The following is a 19,845-nucleotide window of genomic DNA, read 5'->3' on the forward strand; positions in this document are numbered from 1 at the left end:
GTGTGTGGTGGGGGTGTCTCTCACTGTGTGTGTGTGTGTGTGTTTTCCCGGTGCGGTGTGTGGGAAGTGTCTTCCATCTGCAGAATTCGTATCAAAGCAGAAGAGGGGGAGAGTATGAATGAATGAATGATATATAACGTAACCCTATGTTCTTGGAGAGCTCCATCAAAACAGAGAAATACAAGCTGTACGTCAGTGTTACTGTTCAGACATCTTGCTCTGGCATTGACCTCTGTGTGAATCCAGACTGTGTGAATCACACCAAAGTATATTTGTGTTGTTGCTTTGCCTACATTCTGCTGTGTGCTCTCTGCTATTGAGAGTAGATTATCTCAAGAAGTGTCAGTGCTTCATCTTTTACAGAAGCATAATCGGCCATCCATCAAGTGGGAGTAACAGTCCACCACCGTGAATGAATCCACTTTTCTGATTACCCCTGTGTCAGAACATCTGACTCTTGAACAGTTGTCATTCGTGATGTGATCAAGTAAACACACTGGGTGTAGTCTAACAGACAGATGCTCATGTGAAGCCCAACCACATATCAAAGACATGTGTGTGTTGAGCTATTCAAACATGCTCTTTACATTTAATGCTCCACAATGTTCAAAGTCGCAATTGTTTAAGGCACATACTGTGAAGGCAGAACGATGACATTTAAAGTGAAATGAATATGGGTTCATAGGATTTATTCTGTGTTAATGTCAGAGTCTGACTGAGGAAGTAGTTTTGTGAGTAATTGAGCTTTTAATAAAGAGCTCCGTTACGTCCGATCGCTTTCAGTCAGTCTGTCGAGAGGCCCTGCTGCCCCTTCTCCCGGCCTCAGCATGTTCCCCTGTGTTTCCAGGATGCTGCTGGGTCTCTCCTTTACCCAGCATGCACCAGTCACTCCCTTACCCAGCATGCACCAGTCACTCCCTTACCCAGCATGCACCAGTCACCGCTTTATTGTGTTGGGTTGTATTGTGTTTCTTTATTGAGGAAAAGATTTGAAATGGCCTGCCACCCCTTCATTGCTCTATTTTTAGTCAACCGCCAACAAGCGTCGATATTTAGAGCTTGAGTTCCTTCTTCAGTAAATGACGGAGGGTGGACACTACAGAGCGCCGTGGTTGGCCGAGCGGTCCGACAGCGCTTGATCTCATTGCTCTTCTGTAAGGTCACATGATCAGGAACACCCTGGTCCCCTCTAATCCTGTCTTCCAATTACATCCCCCGAAGGTCAGAGGGCAGGGCCGGCTGGATTTAGATGGTTCTCTTGGTGGGTGGAAAGGTCATACAGCAATAAGTTTTAGATGGTCTTTTTCTCAGAAGCACATAAAGACAACGACCTGCTCGTTTAATCATCAAACCATCAATACAAAAAATAAAGGTAGTGTGTTTTTCTCAAGATGGTGTTGATCCCCTGGGAGAGGCTGTGTCTGTAACCTGCTCCCAGGTGTCTGGGAGTCTGAGAGGAGCGACTGTTAGAGACACATGGTAAGCCTTATCTAGGTGAGCGATTATCTCTCTGTCAAACCTGGCGGGGCGTGTTGCGACTACTTAACAGGCTCGATGTGGTTAAGCCCTGTTAAGGACGGCCTTAAAAGCCTTGCACTGAACATCTGGACAATAGAATCCATACGGTGTAAACTGCAGCTGAGATAGGTTCTGTTCAACAAAGAAGTGGCGTGCTTTCTTCACACATGAAAACCCTTCTCTTGAATGTGTAGCCTGTGTTAGCGAAGCGTTTGAGTGGAGATGAATGAGACTGTTTCTCAGTGAGGGTACTGGTGGGTGTGAGAAACACGGTGTTTATGAAGAGAAGGTAAAGCAGCGTCTAGCGACGTGCGAGGAACAGGGATTTGAGCAGATATTAAAAGAGGATTGTGCGTGGGCTTTTCTGCTCTGCTCCGGAGGGAGAACGTAAACTCAGGATCCGTCAGAGGCAAGATAATAAACAGCCAAACACCAGAACACAGAGCAACAAATAAACAACTAAAAGAAGGAAGGAAGAATGACATAAAAATAGTTCACATTTCAACCAATTTCAGTTTGAGATGATGGTGAAATACAGGCTGTTTGTGGCTTCAGCTTGTGCAAGTTTGTTTTATTGCTGCCAGTGTGTTTTGCACCATAATAACAAGCTTGCAGACAGATGACCTAACAATAAGCTGTCAACTTCCAGGCTTGTTTAGAATTCATCAAACACATCAGGTTGAACCTTGATGAAGATGGGATGTGTAAGATCTGTTACCGTGTCGGACATGCTTGTGTTCCTTCAAAGAGCAGCTCGGCTTATGAACCTAGGATTTATTTGATTGTTTTTATATATTGTTTTGCAGTGAGTTTTCCTTCTGGCTTCTCTCAGAGTTATTGAACACGTCTCACAACCCTTTTGGTTGCATCAGCTTCCTAAGATCGCCCTTTACTTTACTTTTCATGCATTTATTTACTAAGACAGCATTTAATTACACTACAGTGTTCACAGAAATACTCAACATCATGCAACACCTCTTCCAAAATATCCACTCAGAGAAAACTGAAGACTTGGACAATTTCCTGTGTCCCAGTTGTGACTCTTATGTAATATTCAGTATCAACAACACAGAACTGTTGACCTAATAGGTGCTATTATAAGAATAGGACCACATAGGACACACAGATAGACCGGACAGAAGACTGATTGTCGGGTTGGCTATTGATATTCTGTCCTTGAGTCAATCTGAATGCTTCTCAGCTCACATGGCTGGTATCTGTGGTCATGAGGAATAGAGTGTCAGGCCACATAGCTAACCCTCAGCCTTCTCATCCGTCAAACAGCAGAGTGGAATATCTCCCAGCATCTCACCTTTCACAAGCAGGCCACGCACTCATTTAGAGTCTGTAATAACCGCTCCAAGTAGCTAACTTAATGTGTCCCAACAGACCTCTGATTGGGCACAGTTTGCTGTTCTTGTTGAATGCTGTTTGGAGTGTGAGAGTGTGTGTGTTTGTGTGTGTGTGTGTGTGTGTGTGTGTGTGTGTGTGTGTGTGTGTGTGTGTGTGTGTGGTGTGTGTGTGTGTGTGTGTTGAAGGAACACATGCTGTGCCACCAGTCGTTGGCTCTTCTCCATGCAGCTGACCCTGCCCACTGGCTCAGATATCACAAGTTCACAAATATCTCTTTAAGTATTTTCTGGCGCTGCCAAGCGATTCGAGGAAACATTCACATTGTGCTGAGATCTCCTCTTTCCTGTGAACCGTTACAATGTCAGGTGTTGGATTGTGCGTTTGTGTTGCCGGTTCCTTCTTTATTACATTAGAAGTAGAAATCTGAAGAGTGTTATTTTGTGCGGTTACTGAAGTTAGGGTTACTTCCACACAGAACAAACAATTCTGTGTCCGTTATGAACTTAGTAGGGCAAACTGTTCCTCTGATTAAATCAATTAAATTTCAAAACATTCCACCAATTCAAGGAAAATCAACAACTTAAGTCAGAATCATTTTCCATACCTGTTCTCAATGTCTGTGATAGCCCAGCTGTTCAGTAGACAGAGGGTGGGTTGCAGAAACCTTTGTTAACATCCGACATGAAACATAAAGCATTGTGTCACTTTGGGATGTTTTGAAATACCCAATGTTCTAAGGCTTAGTTCCAGTCTGCAGAATCGTTTTAATTTGTGTCATGTTTTTGTTTAGATGCGTAAATAAAGTATACCAGAGTCTTGCTTTCACTTGTATAATATACAGAACTGCATCGACTTACCTGTGAGAAGCAGTAAGAAAAGACCTGGTCACACTCCTCGAACTAACACCAACAGCTGCACTTGTGAGGTTGTGTTTGTGTGGAGTGACGTGCTGAGGAAGTGGGACAGTTATCTTTCCAAACATTTAAAACCCAACAATAACATGTTTGGTGGACGTTGCTGGGGCAATGAGAACCTTAACAGTGGTCTTCTTGTCTGTGCAGAACCATGTGGACCCCCTCCAGCAGTGATGGAGACCAGCCGGGGCAGGTGACGGCCAGGGTGGAGACCACGCCCGCCCTGGGGACCCCCAGCATCTCTGTCTCCCAGCAACAGGCCCCCAAGAAGTTTGCCCCTGTGGTTGCACCCAAGCCCAAGTTCAACCCGTACAAGCATCCGGGAGACCCTGCCCACGCTGATGCTGGAGGTAGGATGACAGCCTGTCGCTGCCACAGCACTATGTCAGTCACCACATACATGCAGTTCATCTAAACAGGTGAGACTGCCCACCTGCTCGTCCTGTAGCACGTTTCCCCGGCTCAGTCAGGGTAGGGCGGCTTTGTGAGTCGTTTGCAACGACGAGTTCTCTAGATAAAGATTCCCCGAAACTTCTTTTAAAACGCTTGAAAGTCATAGTAAAAACCACAAGAGTAATGTAACTGGTAATGATTTATTTACTACCAACAAGGACAGGCCTCTCCCTCTCAAAGGAAGGGATTCACCCTCTACTGTTATGGTGCAACAATAACTAATTCATTTAGGTGTTGTTAAATTATCCATATACAGCCAAACAACAGTCCAGTAGGTTTTACATTCAGAAATACCTTTTAAGCTTGGATGGTGTCCTCAACAACTGGTTTGCAGTATGGTCATTTGCTAATTTTCTTTTAGAGGGTATTAGGAGGTATTTGTTAAAGTAATAAGTGTTCTTTCACCCGCCTAATTGGCTGATAGCAGTTCTATTCTACACGGGTTTCCATAGTTACTGTGTGAATTTTTTTTTCGTCCTAAAAAGCCCACTGATAAGGAATATGACTTTAACTTATCTTTGCATTAAAATGGTATTAATTAAGACTCTCTATTTTGGTATATTTCACAAAGTTAAAAGATGAATTCAAGGTCTGTTTTTTTTTTGCCCAGCCCTTGGATCTCTTTGATGGGGAGAGAGTGGGAGACGAAGCGAAGGCTTTGTTCGTGGAGTAAAGTCATGAAAGTGGGGGTAGATTTAAATAAAGTCTTGTATAAAGGGAGTAAAGCTAATCACTACAGACTCGGCCGGGAGCGAGCAAGATGTTTCCACAGAAAAGGCACACTGTTTACGTTACTGCTTGTTCCAACCACCAACTTTATCAATCAGCAGTCTTCATTTGGACTCCAACAGAAAAGAAAATAGCCTTTTTTGTTCCTAGATGTGATTTTCACAGTGTGGAATACTAACCTGCCCCTCACAGCAAGCAGACTGATCTGGGATGACAGGGTTGATATGAATGTTTCTGACCCCAGCTATTATGTACAAGGCCAGGCACAGCTACAGTGACAAATATACCGTAGGTAACTTGTTGTTTGCCACCCTTTCTCGAGTCCACTTTTAAATATTTTTTAGTGTCAAGCTAATTACACACAGCTGTACAACGGGCTAATTGACTTTGCATTCAGAGAGATTACAGAGTGAGTCCCAGACCAGGGGTATTTCCCTGGAAGAATCACAAAATGTGAGATAAAACTTAAATGACAAGTCTCTCAGAGGGCCTCTGGATAATATGTTCTGTGTTAATGTGAGACTAATGAGGTTTGTAAAGTATCACTTGATACAGTACTTAGAGGGAAGTGTCAGTATTTTGGTTAATATTAATCAGTCAGAGCAGTGAAATGGTCAAATGTATCTTTTTTTATAGATCAAGATGAGAATCCGAAACAGGTTTATTTGTTTGGTCGTGTGAAAACGTACTTGTCAATAAACCTGTTCCTGACTCTGGTCTTTGTTCTATAAAGAGCACACAGGGTTGGTTACCAGTAACTGTAAAGTGCCGCTTTAAAGGTTTGAGAGTCTATCATAATCATCAAATGAATATGCAAACCAAGGTTTTTTTGTTTTGTTACAGTATGTTGCTAACAAACTGAAGTCAGTTGAAACTGAAAAGGAAAAAAAAAACAGGAAGTACAACATTTAGTTGATGACAGAAAATATAATGAAAAGCATAAAAGCACCTGCTTTCCATAGTTTCCACACAAAACAGCTGTTAGACCGTCGCTGGTCGGACGACCAACACTGAGACGCACAGAGGACTCTGTTACAAGAACATCTGTCTGAATGGACAGCTAAAACTAAGCTGGTTTAATTTAAACAAAACATATTTAATTGTTTCTATTTGTCTGATACTCAAGCAGACTGGTCCTAGTCTGCAGATGATCTCTGATGTGGGTAGGACTGGCCCCTGGGGAATCCCTCTGTCAAGTTGCAAAACACCGGAAACAGTTATGAAATTGGGCGAAAGTAAGGGGCCTATTTTGAAGACATGGTACCTTTCTCCTGAGGGCCCTGTGGTCTGAGATGCAGCCTTCCTACCCTCGGCCAGCTTCCTTTGTGAAACGTCTGTCTTCAAACAGGATGGACGCCCTTGATCAGGGCTGTGCTCAGGGTCCAGTAGGTTTTTCTGTTCCTGAAAGAAAATGAAAAAAATATTTAAAAGCTGGATTGTTTTCTATTAGCACCCCGCGTTAAAGACCATCGTGCTGCTGTTTCATCTGCTGACAGAAACAGGTAGAGAGACTGAGACGCCTGACGTTATGAGACCTGAACAGAGCCTGGTATGGTGGACATGCAACTTGTGTGTCGTGTTCAGCCATGTCAAGCAGCATTTACGGAGCAGAGCAGAGTACATTGAGTTATTTTTTACATAGATCACGTAGATCATGAGTTATATAAGATGTAATGTACTTACTTGAACCATAAAGTAGGCTATATAAATAAAAATAAAAAGTTTGTGCAGTTTAATTTCTTACATGATAAAATCATTGACAGGCCTATTTTGGGGGTGTAAAGTGAGGGAGCGAGGTGTTTACACTGTAGAGGCCTCGCTTGTTGATCACAAATACAGAAAGGTGCTGGAGCCAGTAGGTCTTTATTAGATCAGAGTGTTTGTGCCTAGAAAGTAAACCCTAGCAACAGCCTGTCAGCATTCCTGATAGTTCTCTGAGTCTCTGTTGGCATTGAGAAAGCATCGCCTGCCTGAGTCCTCGAGCAGCACGCTGCACGCTGCACGCTGCACGCCGCACGCCGCACGCTGCACGCCGCACGCCGCACGTGTTCCCGGCTGCATGATTTTGTTTGGTATTTTCCAGGTCCTCCAGGGTTTGCTTCATGATTACAGCAGCCTTGTAATCCCCAAAAACTCATTTTGTGACATTTAATCTAGACTAGTTGCTGCTGTCTTTACATATTTTTTTTTAACTCTTAACTGTCTGTGAATTAAGAGGATTACATGGCAAAATATTTTGGTGGCCACTTCAAAACTTTGGGGTTAAGTAAATTGATTACTGCCGTACATAGAATAAATTGTAGTTCATTATGGTCTGCAACTTTTGTTGACCAATCATGTCTACTTTTAATAAACTCCGACTTTAATCTGCAGAACAGTTATATTAATATTATATAATATAATATATATATATAATATTTCTAGAAGCGTTTGAAATAACATTTTTGCTGGTTTATAAATATTATAGGGTATAACATTGATTGGGTCAAAGTTATGCAAAATAATAGTGTTTTTAAGGCGAAGGTGTGCTTAGTAAATCAATAGAGTCTTCAAAAGATAAGGTGTAAGGGCCTTTCAAGATGCTATTTAAGAATAATAATGATGATAATAATATGAATATGACAATAATGTTATTAAGATATATTATTATTATTTAAATTATTCATACTATATTCCTGTTATCATTTTGCTCTCTGAACATCTAAACAAGCCAAGCCTACTGTAGACGTCTCACTGCTCATTAGAGGATAAGAAGTCTTTATGAACAGATTATCCAGCCCTTTTGTTTTGTTTTATATCAAATTTTGGGGCCGTCTGATATAAAACGGCGGATTAACATAAATGCAAATTAGGGACAATTCATTTTGTCAGAGCAGGGCTTGGTTGTCCTTTGTCCTGGAGAGGCCTCTCTTTGGGGGGCGACTGGGCGGTTGGGGGCCGTGTTTACCGGCCCTGCAGCTGGGTCGGGGTAGGGCAGGGTTGAAGGGGTGGTGGGGGTCATAGACTGGGCCAGGGTAGGGCAGGGTTGTAGGGGTGGTGGGGGTCATAAACTGGGCCGGGGTAGGGCAGGGTTGAAGGGGTGGTGGGGGTCATAAACTGGGCTTGGGTAGGGCAGGGTTGTAGGGGTGGTGGGGGTCATAAACTGGGCCAGGGTAGGTCAGGGTTGTAGGGGTGGTGGGGGTCATAGACTGGGCCGGGGTAGGGCAGGTTCAACGGGACTGGTTTGAGATCTCCTGGCAGCGTTGCTGGTCTAACCTGCCCTGGTTAAGCCCTCAGCAGGAAACAGACACATCTCAGACATCTCTTTGACCCTATCAAGTTTACATGGCTTGTAAGAAGATCAGATACAGCCTGGAAGAAGGTCAGACAAGAAGGCTTGATGAAGCCAGGAGACGTCCTGCAGAGCAGCACATGTTCATCAGTGGAGCTCAGAGCCAGTGGATCCATTCATTTAGCGTCAAAAATAATAATTCAGATCATTTAAAAAATATAAATTAAGAACCATGCAGCCGGAGCCCCCTATATGAGATCCCAACCAGATTTATATTTATTTATAGCTATCTGAAATTAAAGTAGTTGATTCTCACTTACGACCTTTACTGAAGGATTCTGTTTCTGGGCAGCTGTCTGCACAGGTCAGGGGAGGGATGATCAGTGTCAGGTGATTGAGCTGCTGATCACCGGTGTGATGTCACACTGGAGCACGGCTTTGAGGAGGCCCATATAGGATCTTGTCGTCTCACTGAATAGTTCAGGATTAACTCTAAGACACTTCATCCCAGCAAGTTCCCTGGATGTAAACATGACATACTTGTCTGTTCATGGGAGCATTAAAGCAGTGTCTTCCAGCATGTCAAACCGGAAATAATTAAATGTTGTTTGAGTTTCAGCGGTTTAAGAAAAACATGTAATCTTGATGTTCGTTAGGAAGTTTTAGAATCATCAAAAAGATTTTGTTGCAGGAAATCTCCTGTTTAATGTGAAAATGCCAAAATGTGGACATATGGTATGGCAGACACGACGACGACGTCAATATGTGTTGTGGTAAAATGTAAATCTCAAAAACAGGGTCAGATTTAAGACATTAATTTAAGATAAGATGGTATGACATTGTGGAATGTCTCCTACTGTATCAGGGATTATGAGGAATGTTCAATTCTAGAACACGATCCACCCAAGCTCTCCAATCAGATGTCTCTCCAACACCTCCAAACAACGCAACTTCTGCAACAACTATAGATGGACAAACAGTTCAGCAAGCCTCCATCTGAGGATATATTGCATGCCGTTATTACAGTGTTTTCCTACGATGTCTGGCCTCTGATTATTGTGTTTGAGCGGTTTTATGAAGCAGGATAATCTCAGTTAAGGTTGAAGACGTGTCAGAAATGATTCTAGACAAAAACTCCCAGTCTTCCCATGAACCCACTAATTGTGTGCTCAGAGCGATTGAAAAAGTGTCAAACATCTGCATAAGCGGTTTTTCTCCCTCCTTGCTTGGCTGCCCAGAGGCAAACTGACTACCGGTTGTTATGTCAGAGTCCCCTCACGACTGTTGCCAGGAGAGTTGACAGGAAACCCACCAGTGAGAGTCTGTGTGTCCCTATTGAAACCTCCGGCTGCTAATACGAACTGTACGAATATCACTTCATCTAACTGGAACACAGGCCTCCACTGTAGATATCTGCTGAAATGTGTGGAATACATGTGGGTGAAGTGTGGGAGTCTCTGAATTAGCTCTGTTCATCTTGATCCTCAACAGAATATTGAAGCTAGTATTCTATTCTATTTCTTTTCTATTTATTTTTTTATTTTTTTTGGTTGTCTTTTTTGTCTCCCCATTTGAAAATGCACCACTGTACTGGGGGGTGGGGACAGTGTGGGGGTTTGGGACGGGGGGGGGCTGGGATGGGGTAGGTATTTATTGCCATACTTTGCAGATGTAAGAGATGTAATGAGAAGTTCAGTTGGATATTCATACCACAAGTTTCCTCGTGGGGCCTCTCGTGTCCTCACCTGCTCACTCCTTCTCTGGGTCACAGTCAGCAGCACAGCACACACACTCACACACACACACACACACACCCACACACACACTCACACACACTCACTCACACTCACTCACACACACTCACACGCACACACACACACACACACTCACTCACTCACTTACTCACTCACTCACACACACTAACTCACTCACACACACACACACACACACACACACACACACACACACACACACACACACACACACACACACTCACACACTCACACACTCACACACACACACACAGACTCACTCACTCACACTCACACACACACACAGGCATGGGCACACACTCACACACACACACAGACTCACACACACACACACACACACACACACACAGACTCACACACACACACACACACATACACAGGCATGGGCACACACTCACACAGACTCACACACACACACACACACACACACACACACACAGACTCACACACACACACACACAGACTCACACACACACACACACAAACTCATACACACACACACACACACACACACAGACTCACACACACACACACACACAGACTCACACACACACACACACACACGTCCAGAGGCTCCTCATGCCCATGCTGTTTAGATTCCCAAATTTTATTTCCAGCTGCTGAAAATCTTCAGGATTATGTGTAGCTCTCTTGTACAGTAGAGATCTACAAACATCCCTCACACTTCCTGTTCTGCCTGTAGAGATGTCCTACATCTACAAACATCCCTCACACTTGTCGACACAGCATCAGAGCCAACGTTGCTGTGAAAAGAACTAGAACCAAACTATCTGTTAGCTTCTACCTAAACCGTTCTGACTGACAAGCCTCTTCCTCCTTGGAGAGCTCCCCAGCAGCTTTGAAGAATCATCACTTGACCTGACGAGACTAAGGTCTGCAGCACACACGTGTAGAGTCCAGTGTTCCAGATACCGTGTTTATATGTAAAGGGTTGTTGGGATTGGATTGTGTTTAAAGCCATCACCTCTCCACGATGTGGGTTTCTTTCACTGTAGACAATAGTTTAATCCTTCTTTTCTGCCGTTAAATCTTAAACTGCTTAAACCGTCGGAAGCCAATTTGGTCTGCTCCGTTACACTTACAGAAGTGCATCCCTAAAGACCTCAAACCCAGCCCTTGCATTCCCCACCAAATGAAGTCATAAATCTCTCTTGTATGTATCACTGCTAATTAGGACCAGGGCTCAGCTGCTCAGCTGTAGCGGAAGGTAGAACAGAATTGCTCCGTAATTAAGTCAAAGCGTTGTGCTCTCAACCTCTCTGCCACGGCGTAGTTGGAATGGGCTGCGAAAAGATAAAACATGCTAAATGATACCCTGGTCTCTTCCTGTCTGGGAAGGATTATCATTTGTAATGTTTTTTTTTTATGCCACTGAAATATTCATTTCTTATTTTCCAAATATAAATTAAGCCATGGATTAGTTGCTACTACGAATTTGCTTTTCAGATTACAGATTTACTGTAAAGACGAGGAAAAGAGGAAGGAATTAATGTTCCCAGTTACTCAGTTCTGTGTGTCCTGATCCAGGTGCTTCAGAAGGCCTGGTGTTCTGTCACCATGCTCACAGTGTCACACAGGGGCCTCGTGTCATCATACTCCCACTTACAAAAAATGTTAAATCTGCCCCCCCCCCCCCCCCCCCACACACACACACACACACACTGTTTTCATGAAGAAAATCCTATTTAACATCCTCATCCTCAGTCATTTAAAAATGGGTTCACACCCACATTTGAAAACAAACCTCCACCCTCAGAGTCACATGACCCTACTGGTTATATTTCTTTTTTTAGACACTTTTTTTTATAGGTTTACAGCACTATAACAGACCTTGAAATACTAGAACCCCCCCCCCCCCCCCACCTCTTTATTTACCTCAGTGCCTATGAAGTCCAGCTACTCAAGTTGTCAGAGATAAAAACAGGACCTGCTTCGCCAACACCTTCTGCATTCCTGAGTCGAGTCTGGTTCAGGTGGTTTGTTAAATCCCCTGGATAGTGGAGAGGACTAGTTAGGCCTTGGATGGCCAGATGGACCGGGCTCTCAGTGAGCTCAAATGCAGATAGTCCTGAGCAGAGATGAATCTGTGGAAACATATGTTGAACCTCTGTTATCCTTTCCCCATCACTGTTCCCTTAGAGTGTACCATCCAACCTCAATACATAACACTGCGTTACTGACCTCGTAAAGACCACACTTCAGCTAGAATTTTGAGAGGCCTGTTTCAACCTTCTGACATCAACTTATGTACCGGGAACAACTGTAACAAAACAATAAAGAAACATCCTACCTTTTCTGCACGACCCCTAGCCCTCGCCTTTGTTAAATACCGTGTTTCATTAAGACTTCATGGTTTTTCAGAGGTTGTTCCTAAGTTTTTAAGTAAGTCACCAACAGATCAAAATCTCATCAGACGTTGTTGTTTGAATGTGTACATAAGTGTCTTAGTTACTCTGCAAATATGTTTAATGTTCCCACTGCTACACAGCTGGATCAGTCTCCAGTCTTTTATCATCTGCTAAACAACACTCATGTTCCTGATAACCAATTATACGTCTTATGGCCTCTCAAATAACTTTAATTACTGATTAGGATTCCTTGTTCGCAAAGCAGCTACTTGAGAGTAATTGCTCAATAAAGAGAGGGGAAGTTGGTGTATTAAGTAGGTGTTCCTGCTGCTTGTCTCATTAGTGCTTGCTGGGAGCTTTGGTCTCCCTGTCGGCACAAATGGAAGTGACTTCATTCACGGCACAGAAGCCCTTGCAGCTCAGACCGGTTCAGTCCAGCTCAAACACAACAAACTTTTGTTGTACAAGAGCAGCTTTTTGGACGTTTTTTTGTAAAAGAACATTAGGAACGTTTGTTTGAGGGTTTTGTACAGTGCCATTAACAACAGTGCACTGTATGTACAAATCTATATACTGTACATCTGCAGAATTTGCTAAAGAGATTGCAAGTTTGCACATTTTACAAACATACTCACAGAATGATCTCGACATACAGCATCTGACAGCTGTCCTGAATGTGGAGACATCCTTTGAAAGGAGGCTGCCTGATTTTGCAGATGAACTGAATTCCCTAAAGCAAGAAAGGATCACCGAAAGCTCTTCGAAATCCAGAGATGGGAAGTAACCAAGTACAAATACCTTTTCTGGTATCAGTACTTTTTCTGTGCATTTTAACATAATTTTTTTACACAAATACCTTTACTTTCTCCGTCTATTTTAAAGCTCGATACTTTGCTTTTAATCTGTATTTGGTGGCATGATCAATATTATTTATTGTCTTTCTGCACTTATTTTAATTTCTTGGCGATGACACCCAACAAACGTAAGCTAGCTGCCATGGAGCAACGCAGAAGGCAGCAAGCAAAATGTTTTATTTTTATGTTTCAAAAGGTCAAAAAATCCGGATTTTTTTCTCTCTAAAAAAGGTACATTTTGGATGAGACAGAGGGAGTTAGCGATGTCAATATGACCGAGACACCCACATCAGGCTCGGGTACACACCTATCAGGTCTCCTTGGATCTATATCCAGTAACGCTGAAGTCTTGATGTAGAAGGAAGTTCTCTCAATCCGGACACACCACATCAGGTACCTCCAGCTAAAGAACAAGCTACATTTGTTAAACATGGATGGTTAATGACCCCCCCCACGCCCCCTCACCCCACCTCTCACGTTTCTCCGCTCCTCAGAAGACCTTTTCAATAAAACATGCTTCTCTGAAACATTCATGGCTTTCATGTTTCCTGAAATAATAAATCCAAAACAACTCTGATGTTGGAGAGAGACGAACATGGAACTTAATGTATCAATTTTGTGTCGAGATGCAACTTACAAGTTACTTATTATGTGATGGGAATATCTCTGGAGAGGGAGGAGAGAGTAGGAGGTGGAGTAGAGGGGGTGGAGGAGAGGGGGTGGAGGAGGTTAGTGTCTTGTAGAGGCAGGGTTTTTTCTGTCACCACGGATACTGAAGCTGTTACTCTGGAGTTTTAGCGGAGGTCACAAGGTTATTATATAAACAATTCACATAGAGCCTTCATTTACCCTGAGGCTAAATGTTTAATGTCAAGCTAACAAATTCCGGAAATGTATTGCGCAAGACCCTGACGTGTGTCCCAATTAATAGGAGCTGTGCTGCAATGTGTGTGTGCGTGTGTGTGTGCGTGCGCGTGTGTGTGCTTGTGCGTACCAACTGAGTACCACGCTTAATTAATTTTGGTCAACAGACTTGGATAAACTACATTGATGACATCAATTAGATTCTAGTGAAAACAGATAAAAGCCCAAAAAAGCTAATGGAATATTTGAACAGGATTCATCAAAGTCTTAGCATTGCAACAAATTCCCATTACGTCTGATAAAAGCTTTTAATTTGCAAAGCTCATGTCTGGTTTGGTACTTAAGTATGCGGTCAAATGATTCAATCTCAAGTCCTGTGCTGAGAGAAACCAAATCAAAATCTAATTTGGCACATAACTCTTCATCCTGTCTGAAACATGTGGTTTGACACAATCCCTGGATTAGCCCGGGACTTTAGAACTCCTAATGTGGCTTGTTTCTGCACCCGTGGCAGCACAAACACTTCTAACCTATTTGTAACTCAAGAGTTTACAATTCCAATCTCAAGAAAATACCCGTGCTAACTCCAGATTAGAACCTCTTAGTTAACCAAATTGTAGCAATTATGGTTGTCAATCTGTTTGTTTTGGGTGATCTGCTCTCTCTCTTGCTCTCTCTCTCTCTCTCTCTCTCTCTCTCTCTCTCTCTCTCTCTCTTTCTCTCTGTCTTAAAACCTTTGATGATGCAACTGCTGTAATGTTTAATGGCTATTGGAGTAGTCTGATTGAGGTTTACACTTGATCCTACTCACAAAACAGAATGTAACCATCACCCTAGCTGAGAAATGTTCAGTATTCTAGTCACTTATTGAAGTCAGATAGCAGCTGGGGTATTTGGACGTATTCTAAAGCATGTTGTGTGTTCTGTGTGACAGAGGAGTATCCCCCTCCGCCACCACCACCTCAGGACCAGCCCAGAGATCTCCCATCGCCCACCTCCTTCCCTCTCCCCCCGGTCCTGGATGGGTACCAGGTGAGAACCCCCCCCCCCTCCCTGTGCATCACAGAACACAGGAACCTTCCCTCTCAGGTCCCTCCTCTACGTTAGAAAGCGAGCACAGAAACAGGGTTTGGCCAGATAATTCTGTGACACTTATTTGTTTACAGAAATGATCATTCCTGCCAAAAACCTTTCTCCACAACTACGGTGTCCACAATACAGTATAAAAAAGCCTGTGGTAATTCTGCTGTCCTCTTTCAGTTCTGCCTCTCTGGCAGGCAGGAGGTGAGGCAGGAGGTGAGACAGTAGGTGAGACAGGAGGTGAGACGGGAGGTGAGACGGGAGGTGAGACGGGAGGTGAGGCGGGAGGTGAGGCGGGAGGTGAGGCGGGAGGTGAGGCGGGAGGTGAGGCGGGAGGTGGGACGGGAGGTGGGACAGGAGGTGAGACGGGAGGTGAGGCGGGAGGTGAGGCGGGAGGTGAGACAGGAGGTGAGGCAGGAGGTGAGGCAGGAGGTGAGGCAGGAGGTGAGGCGGGAGGTGAGGCGGGAGGTGAGGCGGGAGGTGAGGCGGGAGGTGAGACGGGAGGTGAGACGGGAGGTGGGACGGGAGGTGGGACGGGAGGTGAGACAGGAGGTGAGGCAGTAGGTGAGGCAGGAGGTGAGACAGGAGGTGAGGCAGGAGGTGAGACAGGAGGTGAGACAGGAGGTGAGGCAGTAGGTGAGGCAGGAGGTGAGACAGGAGGTGAGGCAGGAGGTGAGGCAGGAGGTGAGGCAGGAGGTGAGGCAGGAGGTGAGGCAGGAGGTGAGGCAGGAGGTGAGGCAGCTATGAAAGCGAGTGTCAGAGCCAGCTGAGTATCAGGCTACATCCAGACTCAAAACTACAGGGGCACGTCGTACCACTGAATCCCCCAAGCCTCCCCCCCTGTCCAGCCTCCCCAAACCCCTTAGGCCCCCCCCCGAACCCCCTAGGCCCCTCCCCGAACCCCCTAGGCCCCTCCGCTCCTCTGCTGTCTGGGGGCAGGGGACAGGGAGGACTGACACCTGCTGGTGCAGACCGATCACTTCTCCTGGGTAGCAGACGCCCCCCCCCCCTCTCCCTGCTGGGAGATCTACTCTCTGCCCCTCTCCCTGCTGGGAGATCTACTCTCTCTGCTCCTCTCCCTGCTGGGAGATCTACTCTCTCTGCTCCTCTCCCTGCTGGGAGATCTGCTCTCTCTGCTCCTCTCCCTGCTGGGAGATCTGCTCTCTGCTCCTCTCCCTGCTGGGAGATCTACTCTCTCTGCTCCTCTCCCTGCTGGGAGATCTACTCTCTCTGACTCATCCAGAACCTGACCGCAAAACTGATTCTCACACAGCTATTACATGTGACGTGGAAGCAGTTCCTCTCTACTCTACTCTCCCCTGCACTCTTCTCCTTCTCTCCCCCCTCCTCTCCCCCCTCAGCAGGGTGGTGAACCTGAGTTTTATGAGGTTCACAGGGTGAAGTAGTACTCGTTATGTAACAAGGCTGACTAAATGTTGTCTAAACGAACCCCCTCCGTCTGCACCCGGTTCCCACGGCCTGAGCAGAGTGCCCCAAGCACAGGACTGGATGTTTGTTGACTTGGCTTTATGGAGTTGCCCTCTGGAACCTTTGTTGTTAGGTGAAATAAAAAGAACACTGTCCCTGTTCACTAGTAACCTGTTTAATGGGTGTCTTATCAGCGGAGGTGAAACAGTTTGAACTGTTCAAACACACAGCCCTGTAGGAGCAACATGTTAGCCAGATCTCTTGCTGGAGTTAAATTTATACTTTTGAGTTCAAGAGGCATCCTGTTCCCTGAATTATACAATGTCTATTTGTATCCAGATACTAAAAGATCTGTTTGTTTTTTTCTGTGGGGATTGTAATAATTGAGTTTCAGACCACTGAGTTAAATATGTCCCTATTCCAAATCACTTCATCTTTCATGAACAGGATGTTAAATTATTTCTGCTCTTAAGCAGAACTAACAACAGGAAGTGTCTCTGTGTTCAAGAAAACATGAATAATCAAGCAAAACCTAACCTATATTTGTACGGTTCCTGTAATTGAATATGGAAATTTAAATTCAAATATTAATATTCTATATTAGGCTATCAGTTATTTCCTTCCATAGCCATGTGGCATGTTCTGCGGTGTTCTGTTGTGTTCTGCAGTATTCTGCGGTGTTCTGTTGTGTTCTGCAGTGTTCTGCGGTGTTCTGCGGTGTTAGAGGAACTCTGAGTTTTAGATCAAGGGTGAAACAGACTCACCACACCATTAACCGCCTCCCTCCTTCATTTCCAATAATATCATTTTTTCTGTCCACTATTGTGCGGGCTTTGAAATACCCCTTGGTGATTAAATTAATTTAATGATATGCCCTTAAGATCTTAATGATGTCCCCTGCAGCAAGAGCAAACTGTGCGCATGTTAAAGATCTTTTAATGTGGTGGTGGAAGAGTGGACTGGACATGTTTGGTAACTTGTTATGAGTACAGTACATTGAAGGAGGGAAACTTAAGGACACATTGGGCCTGCCTCTCTTTGACCCCAGAGACCGTGATCCAACACCCTGCAACAGTGACTCACACCACACACACAGCTCACTACACACACCGCACACACTCCATCCACAAACAGTGCAGATGTAGTTAGTGGTTCGCACTGAGGCGATTTTAGCTCTCTACTCTTCCTGTTACTGTACAGTTTCTGTCCACATTCCCTTCCACCACGTAGCGATGATCTGGGTTTCGGCTGGGACACGTCTGTTGGGATCCCCTCGTTATCGCCGCTAAAACACTTTGCCTTGTTGTCTTTTGTTGATTTGAGACGTGCCATTAGTGCTGTTCTTTGTTTACCGCCTTCATGGCTGCCTTGGATGTTTGGAATAGCAGTAGGGCTCCAGATAGGAGTAGCCTTGCCTGTAATGGGTTGTGACAGGTAATCCAAACACATAACATTAGAATGGGAGGCAGTGAACGATCCAGCCAGCTCAGAAAGGGCCCACAGGCAATCACAGGCGGTGCTCTAACAGTGAGAGCACAGCAGAAATAATACAGTATTCATCACCGCTTTAGAGATATTCCCTGGAACTTTTGGGAAGAGGAAGACTTTATCACTAATGGCCAATTCATTATTACTATCGCTCAAGATACCAAAAAACAACAACAACAAAATAAGTTGTTTGAGGAAGGGCTGAGGCGTCTCCTTTTATTTTGGAATGCACATTGGCGCTTCCCCCCCCGGAGATGAAGCGTTGTTTAACTGACCCTCCCAGATGAAACAAGCCTTCCTCTCTCCTCTCATCACAAACACACCAAGCTCCGCTTTCCTTCTCCTGCATGGCTTTGCGCTTCATTGGTTCATTCACTGTCCAGTGATGAAGATGTTGTGCGCAGCTTCCCTCAGTGAAGACGAGTTAACATTGTTGGGGGGCGACGGGGGAAACAAACAGCAGCACTGACGTTGTTGCACCATCTCTCCTGCCAAACCGGGGATGAGTTATTGAGAGGATCTCAGGAGCTCAGAGGAGTCAGACAGATCCTGTCCTGGTGGACAGACAGACAGATCCTGTCCTGGTGGACAGACAGATCCTGTCCTGGTGGACAGACAGACAGATCCTGTCCTGGTGGACAGACATAATTTGTGTTCAGGGCCTTGGCGTTCCTTTAACCTTAAGGAGGGTTGTTTAAGGTCAAGGTGAAATGTGCTCACAGGAATCTTAATACTAACCAAAGACTACTGGGAAAATCCAATGAAGGGAATGTAATCATGGTTGTGTGTGTGTGTGACAGATCAAGGGACCAGAGAAGACCCTGGAGCAGAGACGTTCCAGTCTGGACGCTGAGATAGATTCTCTCACCAGCATCTTGGCCGACCTAGAGAGCAGCTCTCCTTACAAGCCCCGCAACACACAGGTATAACTCCACCCCCTCCTCCCGCAACACACAGGTATAACTCCACCCCCTCCTCCCGCAACACACAGGTATAACTCCACCCCCTCCTCCCACAACACACAGGTATAACTCCACCCCCTCCTCCCACAACACACAGGTATAACTCCACCCCCTCCTCCCGCAACACACAGGTATAACTCCACCCCCTCCTCCCGCAACACACAGGTATATCTCCACCCCCTCCTCCCGCAACACACAGGTATAACTCCACCCCCTCCTCCCACAACACACAGGTATAACTCCACCTCCACCCCGCAACACACAGGTATAACTCCACCCCCTCCTCCCACAACACACAGGTGTAACTCCACCTCCACCCCGCAACACACAGGTATAACTCCACCCCCTCGTCCCGCAACACACAGGTATAACTCCACCTCCACCCCGCAACACACAGGTATAACTCATATTCTCATACACATATTACACACAAGCCCATTCTGTTAAGTGTGAGGCAGTTATGATAAAATGAGAGTCGACCTATATCATTAATCGATAGGAAATGATTTATTAAGAGCAATTTAGAAGAAAAAAAATCTAAGCCTTGGGCAGTCAACTAAATTATTTGACACACAATTAATGTAGGACAGGGCATATAAAAAACGAATCGTTTGTGTTTAAATCAGGCTGAGAGGGCTACAGTACAATACCAGGGCTCAGGTTTCACACAAAGCTGAACCCTAACCTCTGGCACTGACCACTGTGTGTGCAGCTACACAACTTGAACTACACACATCCCTCCTTGAAATTAGTATAGCCCTTTTTACAAGCAATTCCACCAAGGGCTTCA

The 19,845-nt window shown here is 44.9% G+C and overlaps 1 protein-coding gene across 8 annotated transcripts in view; it reads left to right on the top strand.

Moving 5' to 3' along the window:
• lpp (LIM domain containing preferred translocation partner in lipoma) overlaps positions 1-19,845 on the top strand; it is a 130,042-nt gene that overhangs the window by 49,792 nt on the left and 60,405 nt on the right. For all 8 annotated transcript variants that reach the window (XM_084676209.1, XM_084676215.1, XM_084676211.1 and 5 more), the window contains 3 exons: positions 3,933-4,135; positions 15,032-15,129; positions 18,894-19,016. In XM_084676209.1, coding sequence (XP_084532335.1) covers positions 3,937-4,135; positions 15,032-15,129; positions 18,894-19,016 — 420 coding nt within the window. In that variant the 5' untranslated portion in view covers positions 3,933-3,936. The remainder of the gene's footprint in view (positions 1-3,932; positions 4,136-15,031; positions 15,130-18,893; positions 19,017-19,845) is intronic.

Source organism: Hypomesus nipponensis, chromosome 16 (assembly GCF_054491055.1).
Source record: "Hypomesus nipponensis isolate SF chromosome 16, ASM5449105v1, whole genome shotgun sequence".
Lineage (NCBI taxonomy): Eukaryota > Metazoa > Chordata > Actinopteri > Osmeriformes > Osmeridae > Hypomesus > Hypomesus nipponensis.